The sequence below is a fragment of the Ammospiza caudacuta genome, chromosome 6, assembly GCF_027887145.1.
Source record: "Ammospiza caudacuta isolate bAmmCau1 chromosome 6, bAmmCau1.pri, whole genome shotgun sequence".
Lineage (NCBI taxonomy): Eukaryota > Metazoa > Chordata > Aves > Passeriformes > Passerellidae > Ammospiza > Ammospiza caudacuta.
This window is the reverse complement of record NC_080598.1, coordinates 48392153-48412303: the sequence shown is the minus strand read 5'-3', so window position 1 is coordinate 48412303 and position 20151 is coordinate 48392153. Positions and strand designations below refer to the sequence as shown.

General features: G+C 37.6%; 1 protein-coding gene across 2 annotated transcripts in view; it reads left to right on the top strand.

Moving 5' to 3' along the window:
• Positions 1 to 20151, top strand: part of PTPN21 (protein tyrosine phosphatase non-receptor type 21) — a 43621-nt gene that overhangs the window by 10147 nt on the left and 13323 nt on the right. Inside the window, exons 3-14 of one of the 2 annotated variants that reach the window (XM_058807795.1) lie at positions 3640 to 3809; positions 6375 to 6472; positions 8125 to 8192; positions 8639 to 8709; positions 9822 to 9909; positions 10114 to 10202; positions 12564 to 12651; positions 13336 to 13415; positions 14512 to 14613; positions 15140 to 15200; positions 15795 to 15879; positions 18053 to 19518. In XM_058807795.1, the coding sequence (XP_058663778.1) occupies positions 3640 to 3809; positions 6375 to 6472; positions 8125 to 8192; positions 8639 to 8709; positions 9822 to 9909; positions 10114 to 10202; positions 12564 to 12651; positions 13336 to 13415; positions 14512 to 14613; positions 15140 to 15200; positions 15795 to 15879; positions 18053 to 19518 (2466 nt within the window). The remainder of the gene's footprint in view (positions 1 to 3639; positions 3810 to 6374; positions 6473 to 8124; positions 8193 to 8638; positions 8710 to 9821; positions 9910 to 10113; positions 10203 to 12563; positions 12652 to 13335; positions 13416 to 14511; positions 14614 to 15139; positions 15201 to 15794; positions 15880 to 18052; positions 19519 to 20151) is intronic. The other variant, XM_058807796.1, reaches the window with a different exon arrangement.

The window sequence follows — 20151 nt, the reverse complement described above, 5'->3', positions numbered from 1 at the left end:
TCTTGGTAATCTATGACATATTTTGTAAGATTTATAGTAAAGGATATGGAAATAACCTGGAAAATATATTATTAAATATGTAAGGTTGAAGTAAATTTTGAACACTGCCATGCCTCAGGGGACCTCCAAGGGTTGCGTGGTCCTGCCTGTGCTCAGGAGGATCAGGTGCTTCAGGGGTTGCCTGGGTTTACCACCCAGGTGCCTCCAAGGATAGAGATTTGACACCTCTTTGGGCTATCTGTTCCAGTGTTTGGCTAGCCTTGTTGTGAAATTTTTTTCCTGATCTATTGGAATTTCCCACATTGCAGTTTGTCCCCAGTGCTTCTCATACGTGCTGTGATTACTTCCAAGAAGACCCTGGCTCTATCTTTTCTCTCTGTGCCCTGCTCTTAGGCAATTGAAGTCCACAGTAAGATTTTACTGTGTCTCTTCTAAGGCTGATCAGCTCCACTTCTGACTTTCACTGCTTGTCATGCCAGAGGATCTAATGTAGTCACCTGCAGTAATGTAGTTTTGTGGCACTCATACCTGGAGAAACTCCTCTGCTTAACTGAGGAAGTCTGGGTGACCTCAATGATGAAGTCACTCCCTCCACCTTGTGAGCTGTGAATACTGTGTGGGGCTTTTGGTACTTTTGTGTTCTTGATAGCTCTTGAAATTTTATGCAAAAATATTTACTGTCTCTGGTGTCAGAAAGCAAGTAGGTAAAAATTAACTGTGCAGAAATTATATGTTCCTTTTATTTCTGTTTGATTTTCTTCAGAGGGGTTGGGTCATGAATAAGTCACTAAAATAAACGAACCTCAAAGTAGTGTTAATCTTAACAGCTTAACATATTTTAAGAATTATGTCATGACATTCTTTTTAGCACTGGATGTTGTCCTGAGCTGCTAATAATAAAATGTTTTAGCAATGAATAAAAGTGGGTTCTATTTTAATCAGTGTGAATATTCCAGGGTGCATAAGCTCCTCTGAAAACTCACAGGATCAAATTCTGCCCTTGAAGTGAAGTGAAAGGTTTGCATAGAAGTCAGAAGACCAGCTTTGGTCTGTAGTATTTTGCATGGCTTGTATAAGGATATGCTGGATTCCAGAGGATATTTTAAAATGTGGAAACATTTTTCTTAGTCTGTTATACTCAGTTGTGTGTAGGCAAGAAAAAGTGGTCAATGTTTCCAAGAAATAGATCAACTCAAGTGATCATCATGCCTTAAAAATAGTCTATACATTCAGTTTAAATTTAGGGTGTAGAACCAGGAGTATTTTTAAATCAGAGAGTTTGTAACAGCGGCAATGTTTGTGGTCTCTTCTCCTCACCTTTGTTATACATCTGTGCTTCTGTGAGGTTTAAGTACACCAAGGCTGCAAGTGAGTTTATTCAAACAATTGCTGTACTTGTTTTTGGGTGTATTTTCAGTTGGTTTACAAATATGTTTGTGTGATAGCATTTATAGAAGTCTTTCAGCTGTAGCTCTTACCCTTTGCTTCCAGTCTCTGCCATGGCCATTGCCCTTGCCCAGAATGTTGTGGTTCCACATTTTAGTGCTCAGCCCGAGGCTGATGTGGTTGTCCTGTCAGAGAACTGGGCTGGGTCAGAGCAGAATGTCAGCATCCTGGTCTGACTTTGGCTCCTGTGACTGCTTGCATGCTGTTAACAGTCTGGGGATGAAAGAGAAACCTTTTTACACACATTCCTTTCCTTACTCAGTCTGCAGGAACGAGTCAGTCATTCAGTACATTTTATTCTTTTTATCATATGATATTGCAGTGAACATGATATTTCTTTTGTAATGGTGTTTCTGTGGTTCTACTGTTGGGTTTTTTTTCCCTAGTACCTTATGGAATTGAAGATACTGTCTTCACAATAGCCTTGTAGGGTGATGGTGATCACCTATTGATGGAGGATTGAAGAATAGAAATAAAATGTTGTTTATGGTGTCAGCAAACTTTGCGTGCCTGGACTGGAAAATAACAAATGTGTTGTTTATATTATTTATATTCAGAGCCATATTTCTTTTAGTAGGAGTAGGCATTCATGTGTGACAGGATATCTCAGGGAAGTGGGGAAGACAAATGGAAAATGATATGGGAGAGCAGTAGGGCAAAGCAAGGCTCCTCTGGAGACCTGGTAGGCTCACGAGAGATGCTGAAGGACAAAAGAGCTCAGGACAGCTGCCCAGCAAAAGCTGAGCTCATTAAAGCATATGCATGGCTCACTGCACGAGCAGGAAAAGGAGCAGATACAGCAGAGCAGCAAGATATCTTGGGCTGCTCCTGACCAAGCCAAAACACAAAATACAGAGTGCACTGGAACAGACCTCCTAGAGAGACTGGGGGATGGCACCCCTGGAAGGTCAAAATCCCACTGGACAGCATCTTCAGCAACACAACCTCATTTTTATTAGATCCTCTCTCAGAAGGAGTCTGGATCAGAGTATTTTTCACTTGCTCCACAGTACAGTTCTAAATCCATACTGCAGAGTCACCCACAAAAATTTAAATTTCTCCACTATGTTTAAACTGACTAAAATCTGCTCCCATGTTACTTATTTAGCTCGGTTCTAGACCAGCCAAGAGATATGGACTGGAAAATATTCGTGTCATTATCATAGCAAAACTAGATATCATAATTAGAAGAGTTTTAACTGAAGGAGAGAGATAAGTGAATGTTAAGAATTACCAATTAGGTCTGTAGGTATTGACATGAAAATTCTCCCAAGTCCTTGCTACATAAATGTTAATGTATTTAGAAATTGTAGAACTGCCAACACCTTTAATCCAATATTTTTCCTTAGATATTTTCAGACATTTTTAAGTAACACAAAATAAAGTTTTTAATAGAGTTTTTATAAAGCAGAGGGAATATTTATCATGATTTCTCTAAATCAATCATTTCTGTCAACTAGTCATGGAAAAATTGCCTCCCTAGTGAAAAAAGTATTTACTGCTGTTTTCTCAAAAGCTCTAGCATTTTGGTATTGTGGAGAACAGATCTGAAATTCATTGGGGAGCTACAGCTCTTGGGAGAAAAAGGCCACTTCAGTACATTCCTGCAAAACTCGCCCATGTACACATTTGAAAATCCTTGTACACACACCTTAGTTTCCAGTCTAAACAGGATGAAGAGTCCACTCATGGGGTTCCACATTTTCCTTACAGCTCTGAGAGCGGACTGTGTGTGCAACAGCCACAGCACTCTGTCCTGGGCTCTTTTGTCCTTCAGCATCCCCTGGGAGCCTACCAGGTCCCCAGAGGGGCCTTGCTTTGCCCTACTGCTGTCCCAGGACATTTCCCATTTGCCTTCCCCATTTCCCTTAGATTTCCTGTCACACATGAATGCCTACTGCTAGCATCTGTGAAGGGACCACAACAGAGTCATGAGTTAGGAACTGTTTCCAAATAAAGAATAGTTCTGGTACTGTTTTAGGTGGGGGACCTTATGTACCTGGGTTGGTTATCTGGAGGTAATGTCTGCTTTTTATGGCAAATGTCTCTGCAGTTCATGAAGTTTTCAATAACCTATAGCCTTACTCAGTGCTTTAAAACATTTATTTCTAAGTAGCAAGGCTTTCATACAGTATATTTTATCTAATATCACAATAATAACTTTTTTTCATCATTGAAACACCTCTTTTTCAGATTACATATTTCAGTCTCTGGTATTATAATAAGCAGAATCAGCGCAGATGGGTAGATTTGGACAAGCCTCTGAAAAAGCAGCTGGACAAATATGCCTTGGAGCCAACTGTGTATTTTGGAGTAGTGTTCTATGTGCCTACTGTTTCTCAGCTTCAGCAGGAGATTACCAGGTAAACCTCATAGTATAAACTTCTATGTGTTTATAAATTTGCTCTCAACATTCCGAAATGTATAGTTTATTTAAAAGTCATCTTCTTTCCACTCCCCTACCTTTATAGAAATGAAAACTATTTTAGGCAGAATTTATGTTCAAACTGTATTCTAATTTATCTTTGGAATCATTAAAATATGTGATAAACTAAGCAAGCAAGTAACTATTTTGTGATCTTAGGAATCTGCTCAAACCTGTTTTAAGTAACAGGCATACCTGCATGGTCAGTCTTTTAATTGTTTAGTCCCTCCATTAACTTTTGAATTTGTTCTGAATTTGCTTGACTTTTTAATTTTTTTTTTTTTTTTGTTTTGTTTTGTTTTGAAGATCCATATGTTGCTTTCATGGATATCTATCCTGAACAAAGCACTTGCAGATTTTATTAAGCTATGCTTTCTTTGTTTTGTATCAGTACTTTCTGTTCTTTTAGTACAGTACATTGGCACTACAGGCTACTTTGGCTTATGATTTCTTTTTTTTTTTTTTTTTGGGCATATCACTGAGCCATAAATATGGATGTTAGTATGTTAGTTCTGGTGTTATGTATATGTTTCTACTGTGAAACTGGGGAACATCACATAATTGTTGCTGACTGCAGGGGGAAAAGTAAAATTGAGCATATATATATATATACTAGCCAGTTATTCCTATGGGCCTGTACATTGGCTGCTAATGGTTTAATGTGCACAGTTCTGATTTAATGATTATTTTTAATTGGCAATTGGGTACAAAACCATAGCTGGATTACAAACACGTATTGTTATTGTTACTTCAAAGATATGTGCTTGTATTAACTAACCCTTTTCAGCTAAAAACTTTAAGTTGGCCCTGCTTTGAGTGGGGAGTTGAAGCAGATGATCACTCAGAGGTCCTTTTCATCTTAATTTATTCTGTGGTTACATGAAACTGTCTCTGTTCCTGAAATACCCTTCCAGACACCTTTCCTGCTAATTGTGATGAGAAAGCTTTTCAGGGTCACCAGGTGCAGACACTGGTGCTGTTGTTACTACTCAGTCCTTCGCAGGCTTAGTTTTTGGGTTTATGTGTAATTTCTGAAGGTTTTTTTAAACTCTAAACTTCTGTGCTATTTCTTGGTAATTTTAGTGGCTCAGAAATCTCTGGTTCAGATTCTGTGTTGGTGTATTAGAATACATTAGAGTAAGATTGAGGTGTTGCATTGGGAAGCTAAATTACCTGAAAAACCTTAAATAGCCTTCTGGTATTTATTTAAAGAATATGTTGTTTATGCTGGAGCTTGAACAAAAATTTGGCAGTGTGCTACCTGGTAGAAAGCAGGAATTTATGTGCCAGTCTTATGATCGTGTCTTAGAGGATGGTACTTACTTTGATAGTAAGAGTCTAGCTTAGTCTCAGAAATCTGTGGATTTTTTCATGCCTGTTTGATATAAATGAGATTGAATATGTTCAAGCAAATTGTATGTTTAATGTACACCAGGAAATGCTATAGCTAAAAAGAGATGTTCTCTGTTGAGGTAGTGTTAATAGCAGTTCTATGGAAAGAGCTTACCTTCTGCTTCTTGACTGGGAAGACTCATTCCCCAAATGCCTTGGGCTTTTTCTTTTCCATTTTTGAAGGTCTGAGTTTAGTTCCAGCTGTTCTTGGGTGTGTTGTGTACTGTCATATGGTATACTGGGGTTTTGTAGTAGGATGCCCAAGAGTCTAAACAATATTTATAAATTATCAGTGTATTTAACAGGGCAGTAACAGTGATGGAAGAGAGCTATCCATAACATGAATAAAATTTATGTGGCATTTACCTGACCTTTCTAATCACTAAATGAATTACAGCACATACTTAATATGAGGAAGTTTTAAAAACTAGACTTATAGAGGACAAATGTCCTCTGTGTCCAAGTTGGTGTAGCTGTACTGGCAATTTTGAGGTGTTTTGGGCTCCAGATAGAAAGTTCTGCAGGTGACTGAAGGAGGCAGAAAAAATATGGCACATAGTGGCTCAGACTGTGGACAAACAGTACAGGTAGTAGTGGTTGCATGTACAAGAGATGATGCAGGAGAAGCATAGATTAAAAGAAAAAAAAAAGTGCCTTGAAAGTGAGAGCAAAATGTACTCAGAAATTGTAATGCAGAAATTAAAATCCCTACTGGGATTGAGGGAATGTACATTGTTAGATCTATTGGAAGAGAATGCAGCAACCCAGCAGCAGTTTACTGAATGTTTTAAAGAGACAATAACAAAAAATTTAAGGAAGGAAGAGGAAAAAAAAAAGAGAAGAGGGTTTGGTAGTAGATAGAAATTGTAGAGATTCTTTAAGATCACAGATTCTAGAATGATATATGAAAGTTAAGGGAGGCAGGAGTTTGAAAAAGCCTTGAAGTAGTGAGTCCAAATGATGAGGAAGACTACCGTCTACTCAAACTGGGGAATGCAGAGAGGAATAGGAAATGCAGGCATAGTCTTCTACTCTCTCTTAAAAATTAAGAAGCCCATGTTAGCTTTTTCTTTTCTTTTTTTTTTTTCTTTTTTTTTTTTTTTTCCTGTAGGTATCAGTATTACTTGCAATTAAAGAAAGATATCTTGGAGGGCAACATTCCTTGCACACTGGAACAAGCAATACATCTGGCTGGTTTGGCAGTTCAGGGTAAGTAAGAAATAGTACCAACTAGCTAATGTTGCATTAGAAACTTAGGGATATATTTTCTATTGCCTGTTTTCTTTATTTCACTCAAGAGGCCCAATTCATTAAGTTATGAAAGGGGTTTGCCCCTTAGGACTTTGCCATATGGACTGAGGACACCAGCAGTTGGATCAGTGGCTCTGAACTTCTCTGCAGTCCTCAGAAGTGTACCTGGGCATCTAACACGTAGTTTCAGGAGCTGGATTTGAATTAGACATTGGAGTTCCTTTGGGGGCAAAGGCTTCAGTTGTCTGCCTACATCAACAGACCCTTCCTCTGTTTCTGTTAATGAAGACTCTTTATTCTGACACATCTTCATAAATAAGCAACTTTGAATGTACTTGTATTTCTACTTTTTATCCAAAATTTCCTATCACGTAAGAATATTTCAAGTTAGTGTGGAAGACTGTGAGCAGTTCTTGTGTTCAAATCACTCCTGAAAATGCATTTCATACAGGTGATACCTGTATGAAAAGGCAGCTTCATTTTTCCTGGCCAGGGTCAGATGGGATGGAGTCTACACCAGTTGTGAGGCTGTATCTGATCTGCACTGATCATGTTTGTGTTCCTTGCAACGTGCTTGTCTGATACTGAATCTCCCAAAAGTTTGTAATGGCCACAGCTGTGTTTAGTGTGTTTGTATACTGTTATTTGTATATCATTCACAGTGAATGCCACTTCAGTACATCTAACAGCAATTGTAAAACTGACAAAATTGAACAGGACTTAAAATCACTGGCAGTATATACAACATATATACAAAGATTTTTTTTTAAATTTGTTTAGCTATATGCATTGGTTGCATCTCAATAAAGATGGTGATTAGGTTTTCTTGAAAATGTGGTTACCAGTGGAGTAGGATAAATTGTTTTAATACTTTGTTTATATAACAGTGAATCTGTTTAATCCAAGCCAGGTTCTAATGGCCTTCAACTGAAAAAAATCTTGCTGTGTTATTTGTATCTATTTGGACAATGTAAACATCTCTCTGCTCAAGTGAGTTGTTTATAGAAGTCTTTCAATATAACCCTCTTTCCAGATGGAAAATATTCATCCTTTTATCTTTCACCTTCATTTCTTACTCCTGTATAAGAGATGTACTGTATATGTTGATAACACAGGGAAAAAATACCTCAAAAAAAGCACAGGTTCTAAATTGATATGCTTACATTACTGAAGTAGCTTATACCAGGTAGGTTTAGTAATTTTAGCTGGTGAATGAGCAGAAGCAGTGCTTGCTGTTTCAAGAATGATCTGTATTTAAAATCTGTACAATAGGTTAATTCTAAACACTGCTTTAATTCAAGAGCTGTGTTGGTGTAGTGTGTCAGAGGTGCTCCCTTTTCATAGAAAGAGCTTCCAAATTAATTGTTTTATCATTTCTTCTCAATCCACAAGGAGTGTTACCCATCATTCTGAACAAGGTAAAAAGATGGGAGTTTTTTGACCTTTTCTCTTTATAATCATTATTGGTTGGTTTGTTCTGTTCTTTTGCTTTATGATTACAGTTCAGTGGAATGGAGGTTTGCTACTTGGAGGTCCTGCTGCAATTAGTTGGGTTTTGAATAATTTTGTTAAAAGTGTTTGAATCCAAGACTTTTTTTTTTTTTTTTTAGCGGATTTTGGAGACTATGATCAGTATGAATCTCAGGAGTTTCTACAACGATTTGCTTTGTTTCCAGTGGTAAGTACTTTCTTTAAATTGGTGCCTTTAAATTACTAAATTGGCAAATTTAAATCCTTCTTAAAATTGGTAAATGCAGATGATTTTTAGGAAACCTCCATGATCCATTTTTCTTACTGCTCCCTGGGCTGTCAAATTTAAGTAAAGGTTTTCTTTGAGATTGGAGTGAGATATGACACCTTATATTACACAGAAACAAAGATGTAGTAAGATTTTTTCAATTTTATTTTATATTACACTGAAAAGAAGGTTAAGGTACAAATGGGAGAGAGAGTAAAACCACTTCAAAACAGTGCTTATGCTTTTGGGGTATACTTGTGCATATTACAGCATCTAAGCTCCAAGGCTAGAGTCAAGGATTGATTTGCACGTGTAAAGAAACTATAACCATTTGATTTTGTAGAATTTTTTTGCATTTCACTCCACAAATGCTATTTTATCTTAAGGGTTGGCTACAAGAAGAAAAAATATTGGAAGAAGCAACACAGAAAGTTGCCTTGCTACATCAGAAGTACAGGTAACACATCTAAAGCTCTTCAGTGCTTAATTTCAGTCTTCAGTAGCTTCTGTAGCTCAGAAAGTTGGGAATCTTGAAATTAAGTTGGACTAATTTCACTTCCCATTTGAATGAGTTTTTTCTCTGATACATCTATATTAAAGTTACAAGAGCTCTGCTGAATGAAAATGACACAGGGAACAGAATATTTAGTAAAATATATTAGAGGATTCAGCTTGAAAAGGATACGGGACACAATTAAATAGGTGTGACTTCACCTGTATCATGTTTCTGACTCTTGTTCATGTGAATTTCTGACCCCAGTAAGAATATTTCTTGATAAACAACATTGGGAAGTATTAAAGGCAGGAGAAATGCAGAGACAGTAACTGTGCCAGAATGCACAGTTATGATCTTAGGTAGAAAGGGGCTAAGGTGCAATAGTCCAGGAGATTTTTGATTGAGAAAGTATTGAGAGACATAACAATGAGCATGACAGGATTTTTCAAGTAGAAATTATATCTTTTATGAGGTAACTGAGGTGTGTTGGTGGGTAGGTAAACACATGCTTTTAAGCCCTGTGATACTACTGCAAGTCTGTGAGAAAGCTGTCTTTGTCAGTTGGATTAATTATAAAGAATTCTACCTTTACCTACAGATCTTGTCCTCATGCTTTCAAAGTATTACAGTAAAATAGTCAGCATTTTGAAGATGAAACTGTCTTTTCTGAAATGTAAAGTGCCAGACTTCCTCTTTTCCCTATAGCAATGTAGAAGACATTCATGTCTTGAACATGTGTGCCTCTGGTAAAGTGAGGAAACATGGATACAGTGCTGGATTTGATCAAGAATGTGATAATTGTCTGCCATTAGTAGAGATGACAATATTCACTAGTAGTCTTTGTTGCCATTTATCCCTAAAGGTGCCAGAGAGAAAGAAGTTATTAGAATTGAAGTGTTGATTCTGAGGCTGAGCCAAATGCTTCAGCCATTGGTACAGATAGAAACAGCATGATTTGATGGTTGTCTGGGTGTCCTGGGGATGCTTCTCAAGCTTTGACATTGTCCTTCAGAGTAAAACAAAGATTATTTTTTCTTAGTGGCAGTATTAGCTGGTTGTTGTTTTATTTGTAGAGGCCTTACTCCTCCTGATGCAGAAATGTTATATATGCAAGAAGTGGAAAGAATGGAGGGCTATGGTGAAGAGACCTATCCTGCCAAGGTAAATGAGGTTTTGATCTTTGTCTAATTGCCATTTTCTCCCTGTTCAGAGTGGTTACTTCCTGCCAAAAGTAAATAAAACCCAAACCCCAAACCACCCATAATTTTCTGCTCCAGAATTAATAAAAGCAGTTGTTTCTTAGGTCACTTTGCTTTTGAAGACTTTTTTCTCTACTTGCATCATTTTTTTTGCAACTTTTTACAGGACAGCCAAGGAAGTGACATATTCATTGGAGCATGTCTTGATGGTATCTTTGTGAAACACAAAAATGGTCGTCCTCCTGTTGTATTTAGGTTAGTATTGTTCTTTCATAAAATATCTTGGTGAATTTCACATTTTAAGTCTGTTTCTCACAAGCGTCAATGACTCTTAGATATGATGTGTATTTATGCATTTGACAAACCTGAACATAGTCTTTTAGTCATCATGCTACAGTGAATACTGAAGCCAATGAGAATTTCTCAATGCAGTAACTGCAAAATGAATCTCTTTAAGACAAATTAATTCTAAGACATGAATATTTAATATACAGTTACATTGCAAAATATTTTTTGAATCAAAAAGGAGAAATTCTCTGTACTGAGGGTATCTTAAATCCTGAGATTGTCACATCAATTCATATACAAATATTCATTTGTGAAATTGCCCAGAAGTTCTTTTCATATATTATATATGGAGAGTTATACAATAATGTTTTATTCTTTTGGATTCATACATTATTTTAGTTTATTATTGAATGTTCTTATAAATTGTAGACAGAGCTCTGACTTACCTAAACACTTAAAATTCAGTCTTCACATAAAATGGCTTCCCACTGACTCTGATTTGTTGCTTGGGCATCTTTGGGCAGAATTTAGAATAAATTGGAAAAAAATTGAGTTTTTCCATAAAATGAGTCTCAACAATTTAGTTTTTATTAAAGCAAGAAAGGATTTATTCTTAGTGAACTTTATCTTCTAGGATTGAATTTTTGACTGAATATGAACAGAAATCTTGAAATCCTATGGTCCAGCAGTTGCTGAAACTTCACTACTGGTGATTTTCTGGGATTAGAGGAAGTAGGCAGCTTTGCTTCTTTCTGTCAGTAGTTTTGTTTAGCAGGATTTAGAAATTCACAACTGTTAAATGTCCTTCAGAAGAATTTCTGTCTCAGCTGTGATAGGAAAGCTGATGCTGCGCTCTTTTTAATTGTCTGCTCTGCTTTCCTACAGCATTAAGCAACAATTGTACTTACCAAATGCACAGGGAGAGGAATAAAACTTTGTGCATGCATTTCACATAAATTCTCAAGGAATTGTGCATGCAGGGTCTGTAAACATGGGAAAAATTTGCACATTGGGAAGCATCCGAAAGTATTTATTTTCCAATTTCAGGATCCACTTTTCTGCTTTTTTGCTTGTTAGTTGCATGACTATGGGCAATCCCATCATGGGTAGCAATATCATGTTATTTGGGTGGCAATAAAGCACAGACAAATGACCCATTAGTGTGATTTACAAAGACTGGGTTATGCTGGTAATTTCATAGTTGTTCCCACAAAGGCTTATGAACCAAGGCCTTAAATTTGAGGGATTTTTGTTCTACATCAGAATGGAGACATTAATGTTTCTCTATCTCGTATATACATGAGGCAATAGCTATGGAAAATGCCAACAGACACCTCTGTGTAATGAAAATGGGAATCATATAAACACCTTTAGAGACAGCCCTATATGCAGGTCATGCTTTTTCGACGTGTTTGTTTACTGCAGAATATTCTTTTAATAAATCTATGATACAGACTTTATTTACACTAACATAATACTAATGGTTCAAGCTAAGTTTGCATTTAAAAAGAAGAAGAATAAATATATTTCATGCAATCTAATTTTTTTTCATCTGTCAATGGGTAAGAGTTCTAGAAAATATCCATAATAATGCCTTAAAGGCTTTGTTTAGTGGAGGTTTGATTTTTTTCTCCCTGGAATGTAGGGTTTGCTTTCAAGCAGATTGGACATTATAATTTACTGATGACTAAATTTGTCTAAATTAGATTTTTTTTTTGCAATAATTGGAAGAATTTCAAATGGAAGACAAGTAATAATCTTACTGTACATATTTACATCTTACCAAGAGTTAGTCACATACATGTTTTCTTTTCAGCAGCCGTTAATGGAATGGAAGTGATGGTCTACAACTTGTTCAGATAGATTAATGAGCTTTTCCACAGAATCATAAAATAGTATTTAACAAAATCATAGACTTATAGCAAATAGTGTCTTGAGAGGGACCCATCAGGACCATGGAGTCCAACTCCTGGCCCTGCACAGGACACCCCAGGAATCACACCCTGTTGTCCTAGAGCATTGCCCAAACACTTCTTGAACTCTTCAGGCTGGTGCTGTGCCCACTGCCCTGGGGATTCTGTTCCAGTGCTCAGCCACCCTCTGGGTGAAACATTTTTTCCTGATATCCAACCTAAACCTCCCCTGACTCATCTTCAGGGCATTCCCTCACTCCAGTCACTGGTCACGGGATGGAGGAGATCAGTGTCTGCCCCTCCTCTTCCCCTCTTCTTTATCCACATTCTTGATGGTAGTTCTGGTTTGCAGTTGCATTTTTTGAGGTTGAAAATCAGAGCTTGTCCAGTCATATTCTGTCCCTTTTTTCTGCAGGTGGCATGATATTGCCAACATGTCCCACAATAAATCCTTTTTCGCATTAGAACTGGCAAACAAAGAAGAGACAATTCAGTTCCAAACTGTGAGTACATTTTTATTTTTTTCTCTAAGTCATCATTAAAAAAAAACAAAATTAAGACTGATAATTTAAAACCTACTATCTATATATTTAGCAGCTTTGAGCTGTATGAGTGAGTCAAATGTAATAACACTGTCTTTGGCCAGCTTTCCATGGGAAGGCATTAAAAATTTGATTTTTTAGGTTGAGCACATTGAAGTGTCCAGTTATGTGGTCATAAAAAATGTTCATCCATTCCAGCAAAATTTCTGGCATGCTTTTTTGACTTGAGTCAGTGGCAATTAAAGATAAATATAGCCTTAGAGCTTTGCTGGAGTGGGCCATGGCATTCCTTGCAGAATTCATTTTATTCAGCATCTACCAGTTGCTTTTGTCAAAGGGCAGCTGTTGACAATCTTATGGCAACCTAAACTATAAATTGTATTAGTGTTACAGCTAATAAGTATCTTGAACAAAAGGCTTCTACTTTCAAATTTCATAAGTCTAGGAAAATTGTTAGACTAGAGTGTATATTTGGATCTGCAAAGTAGAGTTTTAGGGAAAACCTGGTGACGCTAATAAAGTTACATTAAAATTAAGTTGGTCAATGGTAATTTAATCTTAAAAAATTCAGTGGCTTTTCTGAAAGCAAGTAAAGGGTATGAATGTTTGACTTAATGCAAATACTGGGTTTTGTTTTTTTGGCAGGAAGACATGGAAACAGCAAAATATGTGTGGAGGATGTGTGTGGCTAGACACAAATTTTACAGACTAAATAAATGCAGCCTGTAAGTAGAATACATTAGCAGAACTCTTGGTGCCCTTGCAGCTTTCATTGGGAAGTGAAATCTCCCACTCCCTCTGTAAAGTCTTTACTGTCCTATTTAGGTTACTTGGATTCATTTTCTTAATATTTTTTGAGAAAATAGTTACCGCCGGCTTTTGAAGTACATACTGATTTATAACAGAAGGCAATATTAAGTGCTGAAATCTCACCATAAGTAATAATGTTTGGCCTTTGCTTCTGGATCACAGTGCTGAGAGACTTCAGTTGCTTTGGGGTCTAATATTGCAGTGGCTTGTGAGCTGCTGGAAGCAGCAGGGTTTTGGCCTGTGTTTGGGTGAGCTGCTCTGAAAGGACACTAGAGGCTTTAAAAGGGCGGGCAGTGTATGTGAAGCACTCCTGAAATGTGCTGGATTGACAGCTCAGAGGTATGAGGTTCTTTAGATATCCATGGAATCTGGATAGCTCAAGTAGCACCAGTGCAAAGCAAATTTAATACAATTCATCAAATTAAATTTAAATGGGCTGGCTGCCAACTTGTAAATCAATGGCTGGAATTTGAGCTACTTTACTGGAGCAGCTTTCCTTCAGTTTAGTTTATTCAGTCAAAGAGTAGAGAATTAGACACAGTGAACACTCTATCACTGGAAAAGCATGGTTTCCATATGTTTCACTCCTCTTCATACATGGGAAGATAGATGTTTGATATCTGCTGAGGCCAGTGGAAAGATAATCAAGTATAATATTTGAGAAGTAACATAAATTTGAAATAGAGTAAACCTCATACCTCAAAGCTTGTAAACTTGTCTGTCTTTTGAGAGTGATAAGAAGCATTGGTAGAAGTAGTGTGTTCATGGGACTTGTGCATTTCTGTCTAAATAATGTCAGATATGTAGTTCTATATTAAATGTCTGTCTCTAGGATTACTTATTGTAACCACAGTATGGTTTTATGTCAGGTTAAGTCCTCAAAAAAACGTTTCTGGTTATTTCTTCTCTTAAGATTTCTTGTCATCTGGTCCTGTAGCTGAAAACTGTCTTTTGCATGCCTGTATCAACTTCAGGGTTTTTTTTCTAAATCTGTACATACCTTGTCTTTAGAGACTCCTTGGACTCTCCACCTGAGGAGGGCTCTCAGAAATCTTCCCTCATTCTTTCCCTTCCACGCTTTCCAATCCTTTCTCGTCCTTCACTTCCCAAAGGGTGAGCTTGAAAACATCTTTCTCACTAAAAAATACCCGTTCCTGCATTTGTATCATTCTGTCTTTTGACCTGCCTTGCTATGAGATGCAGAGCACAGGGTGGGGGGAAAAGGAACCTAAGACTTCTAAACTTTATGTCCTGGAGCCAATCCAACAAATTATGAAAATTCATTCCATTAACATCAATGTTAGAACATACAAATGCTAATGCATTATAGTAATGCTTTACAGATCCTGTACATCTGTAATGTTACAAACAGTTTTATGTCTGACTTTTAGAACAGGCAACTTGTAGAACAGGAAATTAACTGAGTTATTTTGATCTTGAGTTTTTGATTTTTGCTTTCTGATGGGTAATGCACAGAGCTCTTTCCTATTGAGGCTTGTGTGGAAGACCAACACATGCCTGGCTCCCAGAAATGTGATTTAAGAGTGATTTTTAATTGAATTTGGGAGTGCTTTCTGATTTTTGAAATAGGTCTTGCTATTGTTAAGAATAATTTCTTATCATTAAATTCCTTCTGTAGACAAACTCAGCCAGTTACAGTGAATCCTGTTAGAAGGCGATCTTCATCCAGGATGTCCATGGTAAGGAAAGCAAACAGATTCATGTTTGCATTTTTATGGACTTCAGTTGACTTTGAATCAAATATTACTTCCCCTCAGTGAAATAAAATGAGCAGTGAAAAAGATGAGTCTAGTATGTGAGGAACTGTTTCTGACTTGTAGGAAGAGCTGCTATGTAAAATCTAAATAGTGAAATTAAAACAATTGCAATGAAAAATAATTTAAACACTTCTGGTTTCAGTTTGAACACTGTCTCTAGGAGACTCTCCTAGATGTCAGATGGCAAGATACAGTCTTGGGTTAGTGGAGTGTAATTTTGAAGTTTTGTTCCTAGTTTTCTGATTATTTTTTGTATGACCTCTAAGGAGAAACTTACATTGCGGATTTAGAGAAATGGTTTAAGACTAAGGCTTTTTATGTGTTTATTTGTAGTATAATACACATTACAATACAATATAATATACGCATTATTACTGTGTGTATAGTATTATATATAATATTATATATATATATATATGCGTACAATGGTATACATTATGTATTTTAAAACTTCAATAATTATTTTTAAAATGAATAATCAGTTTTTAAGTAATAGTAAGATATTTACTTTCTTAGCCTAAGCCTCAGCCTTATATGATGCCTCCACCACCTCAGCTGCATTACAATGGTCATTACAGTGAACCATATGCAACATCCCAAGGTAAGTTCATTAAGTTCATGGCCACACTACACAATTTTAGAAGGTAAAAACTTAATTTATATGTGTAGCTACTTTAGCTATGGCTGAATAAATTAATAGGTGAACATGGGGTAGGTTTGTACTAGAACAGTCATTGAGGTGCTTGCTGCTACACTAGACATGTAGGCTAATGTGAAATACAGTCATGGAATCACAGAATTGTTTAGGCTGGAAAGGACCTTTAGGATCACCAAGTCCAGCCATCAACAGAGTACTCTCAAATCCATCACTAAACCATGTCCCCAGGTGCCACATCTGCAGGTCTGTTGAATACCTCCAGGGATGGTAACTCGACCTCTTCCCTGGACAAGCCTGTTCCAATGCTTCACCATTCTTTCCAAAAAGAAATTTCCTAATATCCCATCTAAACCTCCCCTGATGCAAATTCCCTGAGGCCATTCTTCTTGTTCTGCCGCTTGTTACCTGGGAGGACACAAACACACCTCAGTGCAACCTCCTTTCAGATGGTTGTAGAGAGCAGTAAGGTTCTCCCTGAGCCTCTTTTTCTCCAGGCCAAACAACCCCAGTTTCCTTCACTGTTCCTCCTCCACGTGCTCTCCTATGGGAGAGGAGCAGTTCTGGCATGTGCAGCAACTGTAGACTGAGGTATCATGTGTGAGTTTAAGCTGACCATTGCCTTTTTTGCTCCATGTATCAAACTGGTATGTTATGCCATTGTGAGATCATTGTCAATATTGGTCTTAATAGCTGCAAAGAGATTGCCCCAAGACAATTCACACAACTAAAAAATTTTTAAAAATAGTTAAATCCAGAATGCAGGAAGAGAGACAATTTTCTAAGTTTACAAGGTGTTGAGGAATTCAAAGGCTAAAGAAGTTTGCAGGTTATGGACTTGGTATATATTTGATTGAAACAAATAAAGAAAAAACCCCAAGCAAACCCTAACATTCTCAAGCTATTTAGACTCTTTATCTTAGCACTTTACAGTGGAGTCATGGCTGCTTTCTCTCATTATTTTGATTGTTACACATTGTGTCTTTAATTAACAAAGTTGCTGCCCTGAAGGGCTGAATCTAATCTGTTGCAAAATCTCCTCAACTTTGATAGGAACTTTCCAGATTTACAAATCTGCTGGATAAATAGCACTCTAAAAGGCCAGCTCACAGGAAGGAATAAGCACATTTTCTATCAAAACAGTTACACAGATCTAAATGAAATACAGGTATTCAGCTACATTCAGAATGTAACTGGATTCTTTGCAGTTTAGTGTTGTAAGTATTGCTGAGTACTTGCTACTACAGGTGTCCTCTTTTCGAAAACTTTTTTCATAAAACAATTTTTGATTGTCAGAAAATTCATTAACATAAGTGTGGCAATTATTTTGGTGAAGCCAAACAGTTAAATCATGAAGGCATCTACAGCAATGGCTGAATCTGGAGACTGGCAAATTGTACATCCAATGAAGTAGTAATTAAAATTATTAAATATGTCTTGGATGTATAAACTGTTGGAACATTTTCTTGACAGTGTAGGTGTATATATATATGTGAACAATATATGGTGGTAGTTTAAACTGCCTTCAAAATTTCTGGAGGAAAGTTAATTTTGTTTTTTTTGAGGTCTTGTGCTATACCTACATACATCCTGAAGGAGTACAAGAGAGAAGAGCAAGGGGTTTTGTCTGCTTGTTTTGGGCTGTTTTTTTGGGTTTTGGTGGTATTTTTGTTTTGTTTTGGTTTTTTGTTGTGTTTTTTTTTCTTTCATTCTTTCTTTCTTTGCTGTTCAAACTGAGTACATTAGTGCAAATCCTAGTGTAGACATTAATTTTTTCAGTGGTGTGGCTTAAGATTGATATGAACTTTGTTTGTTTTGGACTTAAACTTAGGAAGCCTATCCTAAAGAGAGGAAAGTAATTCATAAACAGATGGTGTTTTCCCATAGGGATTTACATGATTGAAATAAATATAATACGTTATTCTGGTGTATATACCTTGGGTATCAACAACAGAAAAGCTGGGATTTTGATTTGGGTTTTTTTCCTTCCCATTTCAATACATAGCTAAGAATAACTGAGGTTTTAAAAATCTCAAGCATTGCCTTAGCTGCCTCTTAATAGAGGATAACTTTGTTTGATGTCCTGGACATAAAGATTATTGTTACACTTTGCTTTCAGATAACCTCTTTGTGAGCAATCAGAACGGATACTACTGTCACTCTCAGACTAGCTTGGACAGAGCCCCTCACGACTACAGTGGTCGGATCCGCAATGGGAGTGTCTATAGTGCACACAGCACAAACTCCTTGAACAATCCACAGCATTACTTGCAGCCATCCCCCATGTCCTCTAACCCAAGCATTACTGGAAGTGATGTGCTCAGAACTGACTATGTCCCATCACACAGACACAGTGCACTAATACCACCTTCTTACCGTCCCACGCCGGACTATGAGACTGTGATGAGACAGCTCAACAGGGGGATGGTGCACACAGACAGGCAGAGTCATTCAATGAGAAATCTTAACATCAGCAACACATATGCTTACAGCAGGCCCGATGCCTTAGTTTACAGTCAGCCTGAAATTCGAGAGCATGCCCACTTTGCTGCCCCACAGTCTAACCATTATCCATTTAACCTGAACTACAGCTTCCATAGCCAATCCCCCTACCCCTATCCTGCTGAAAAGCGCCCAGTTGTTGGGGCAGTCAGTGTGCCTGAGCTGACAAATGTGCAGCTCCAGTCCCAGGATTACCCAGCACCCAACATAATGAAGACTCAAGTCTATCGCCCGCCTCCGCCGTACCCGTACCCCAGGCCTGCCAACAGCACTCCTGACCTTTCCCGGCACATCTACATCAGCAGCAGCAACCCGGATCTCATCACCAGGCGAGTGCACCACTCTGTGCAGACGTTCCAGGAGGACAGCCTGCCTGTGGCTCATTCCCTTCAGGAGGTCAGTGAACCTCTGACATCGGCACGCCACGCTCAGCTGCAGAAAAGGAACAGTATTGAAATAGCTGGCTTGACTCCCAGCTTTGAAGGAATGAGAATTAAAGAGAGGACCATGTCAGCTTCTGCAGCAGATGTGGCTCTTCCAAGAGTTATCTCAGAAGGATCACAGCCCAACATTCTGATGGAGAGAACGAAGCAAAAAGAAGGTGAGCAAGAAGAATGTGTGAAGTGTGATCACAAGAAAACCCTTTCAGATGCCACTATGCTGATTCACAGTAGTGAGGAAGAAGAAGAATTTGAAGAAGAGAATAAGGCCAGTACAAGTCTTTCTCCTCTCCCTGAAGATCAAACCCAACTTTCATCTGTTATGGGAGGTTATTCTCATGATTCAGTACTGAACTACCCTTATAGCTCTGTTGCTTCATCTGCTGGCCCTTTGCATATCCTTGAGCCTAAATTACATATCACAGAGGCAGAGAAGAGAATGAAAGATATGAGCCCTGTTCATTTACTAGTAGAAAGCCAGGTACAGAGAAGAGGGGAAGGACTGCTTACTCCATCTATGTCAGAATCTGATCTTACAACATCAGGCAGATACAGAGTAAGGAAAGATTCAGTAAAGAAGAGACCCGTGTCTGATCTTTTGTCTGGGAAGAAGAATATTGTGGAAGGCCTTCCCCCTCTAGGTGTAAGTGGATACTATTTGCTTTGTTTTGAGTTGTCTGTAGCAGTTGATTGTTGTTTTTGTTTGAGGTTTGGGGTTCTTTTAGTCAGTCTGAGATGCTTTTAAAGCATTTGAATTAAAGCTACCTTAAGCTTGACCTTTGTATTTCTGTTTCCCTGGTTAACTTTGCTTAGCTGTCTTTTAGCCCCTTCTCTGCCATGTCTGAGTTCTGTTTGCTTAGTCCACTCACACAAATCCAGCTGTTCAGTCTCCATCCATCTGAAAACTTAACCTGGCTAGGAACTTTAGAAAGAGCTAATTTAAAATCAGTTCTAGATCCCTATTCTGCCCTACTTCTTATATGGAGCAGAAGCAACTCTTTCTATTCAACTTTCTTTTCTTTCTCTCACTGAAAAATGATATGTAGATGAAATATCTACTTTTTAAAAAATTTGTTTACCTGCTTCTTCTGACCTAAGAGGGAACCTGACACCTTAAGGAATAAATTCTTTCCTTGCATTTTCTTCTTCACTTCATGCCTTCCTTTTTCATATCCTCTCCCTTTTGCCTTCTCTTCAAGCTGTTTTTATCCCACTGAAGGTATTTCTTGCTTGCCATATCTCTTTCTCCTACTCCAATCTTATGACACCGTAAATA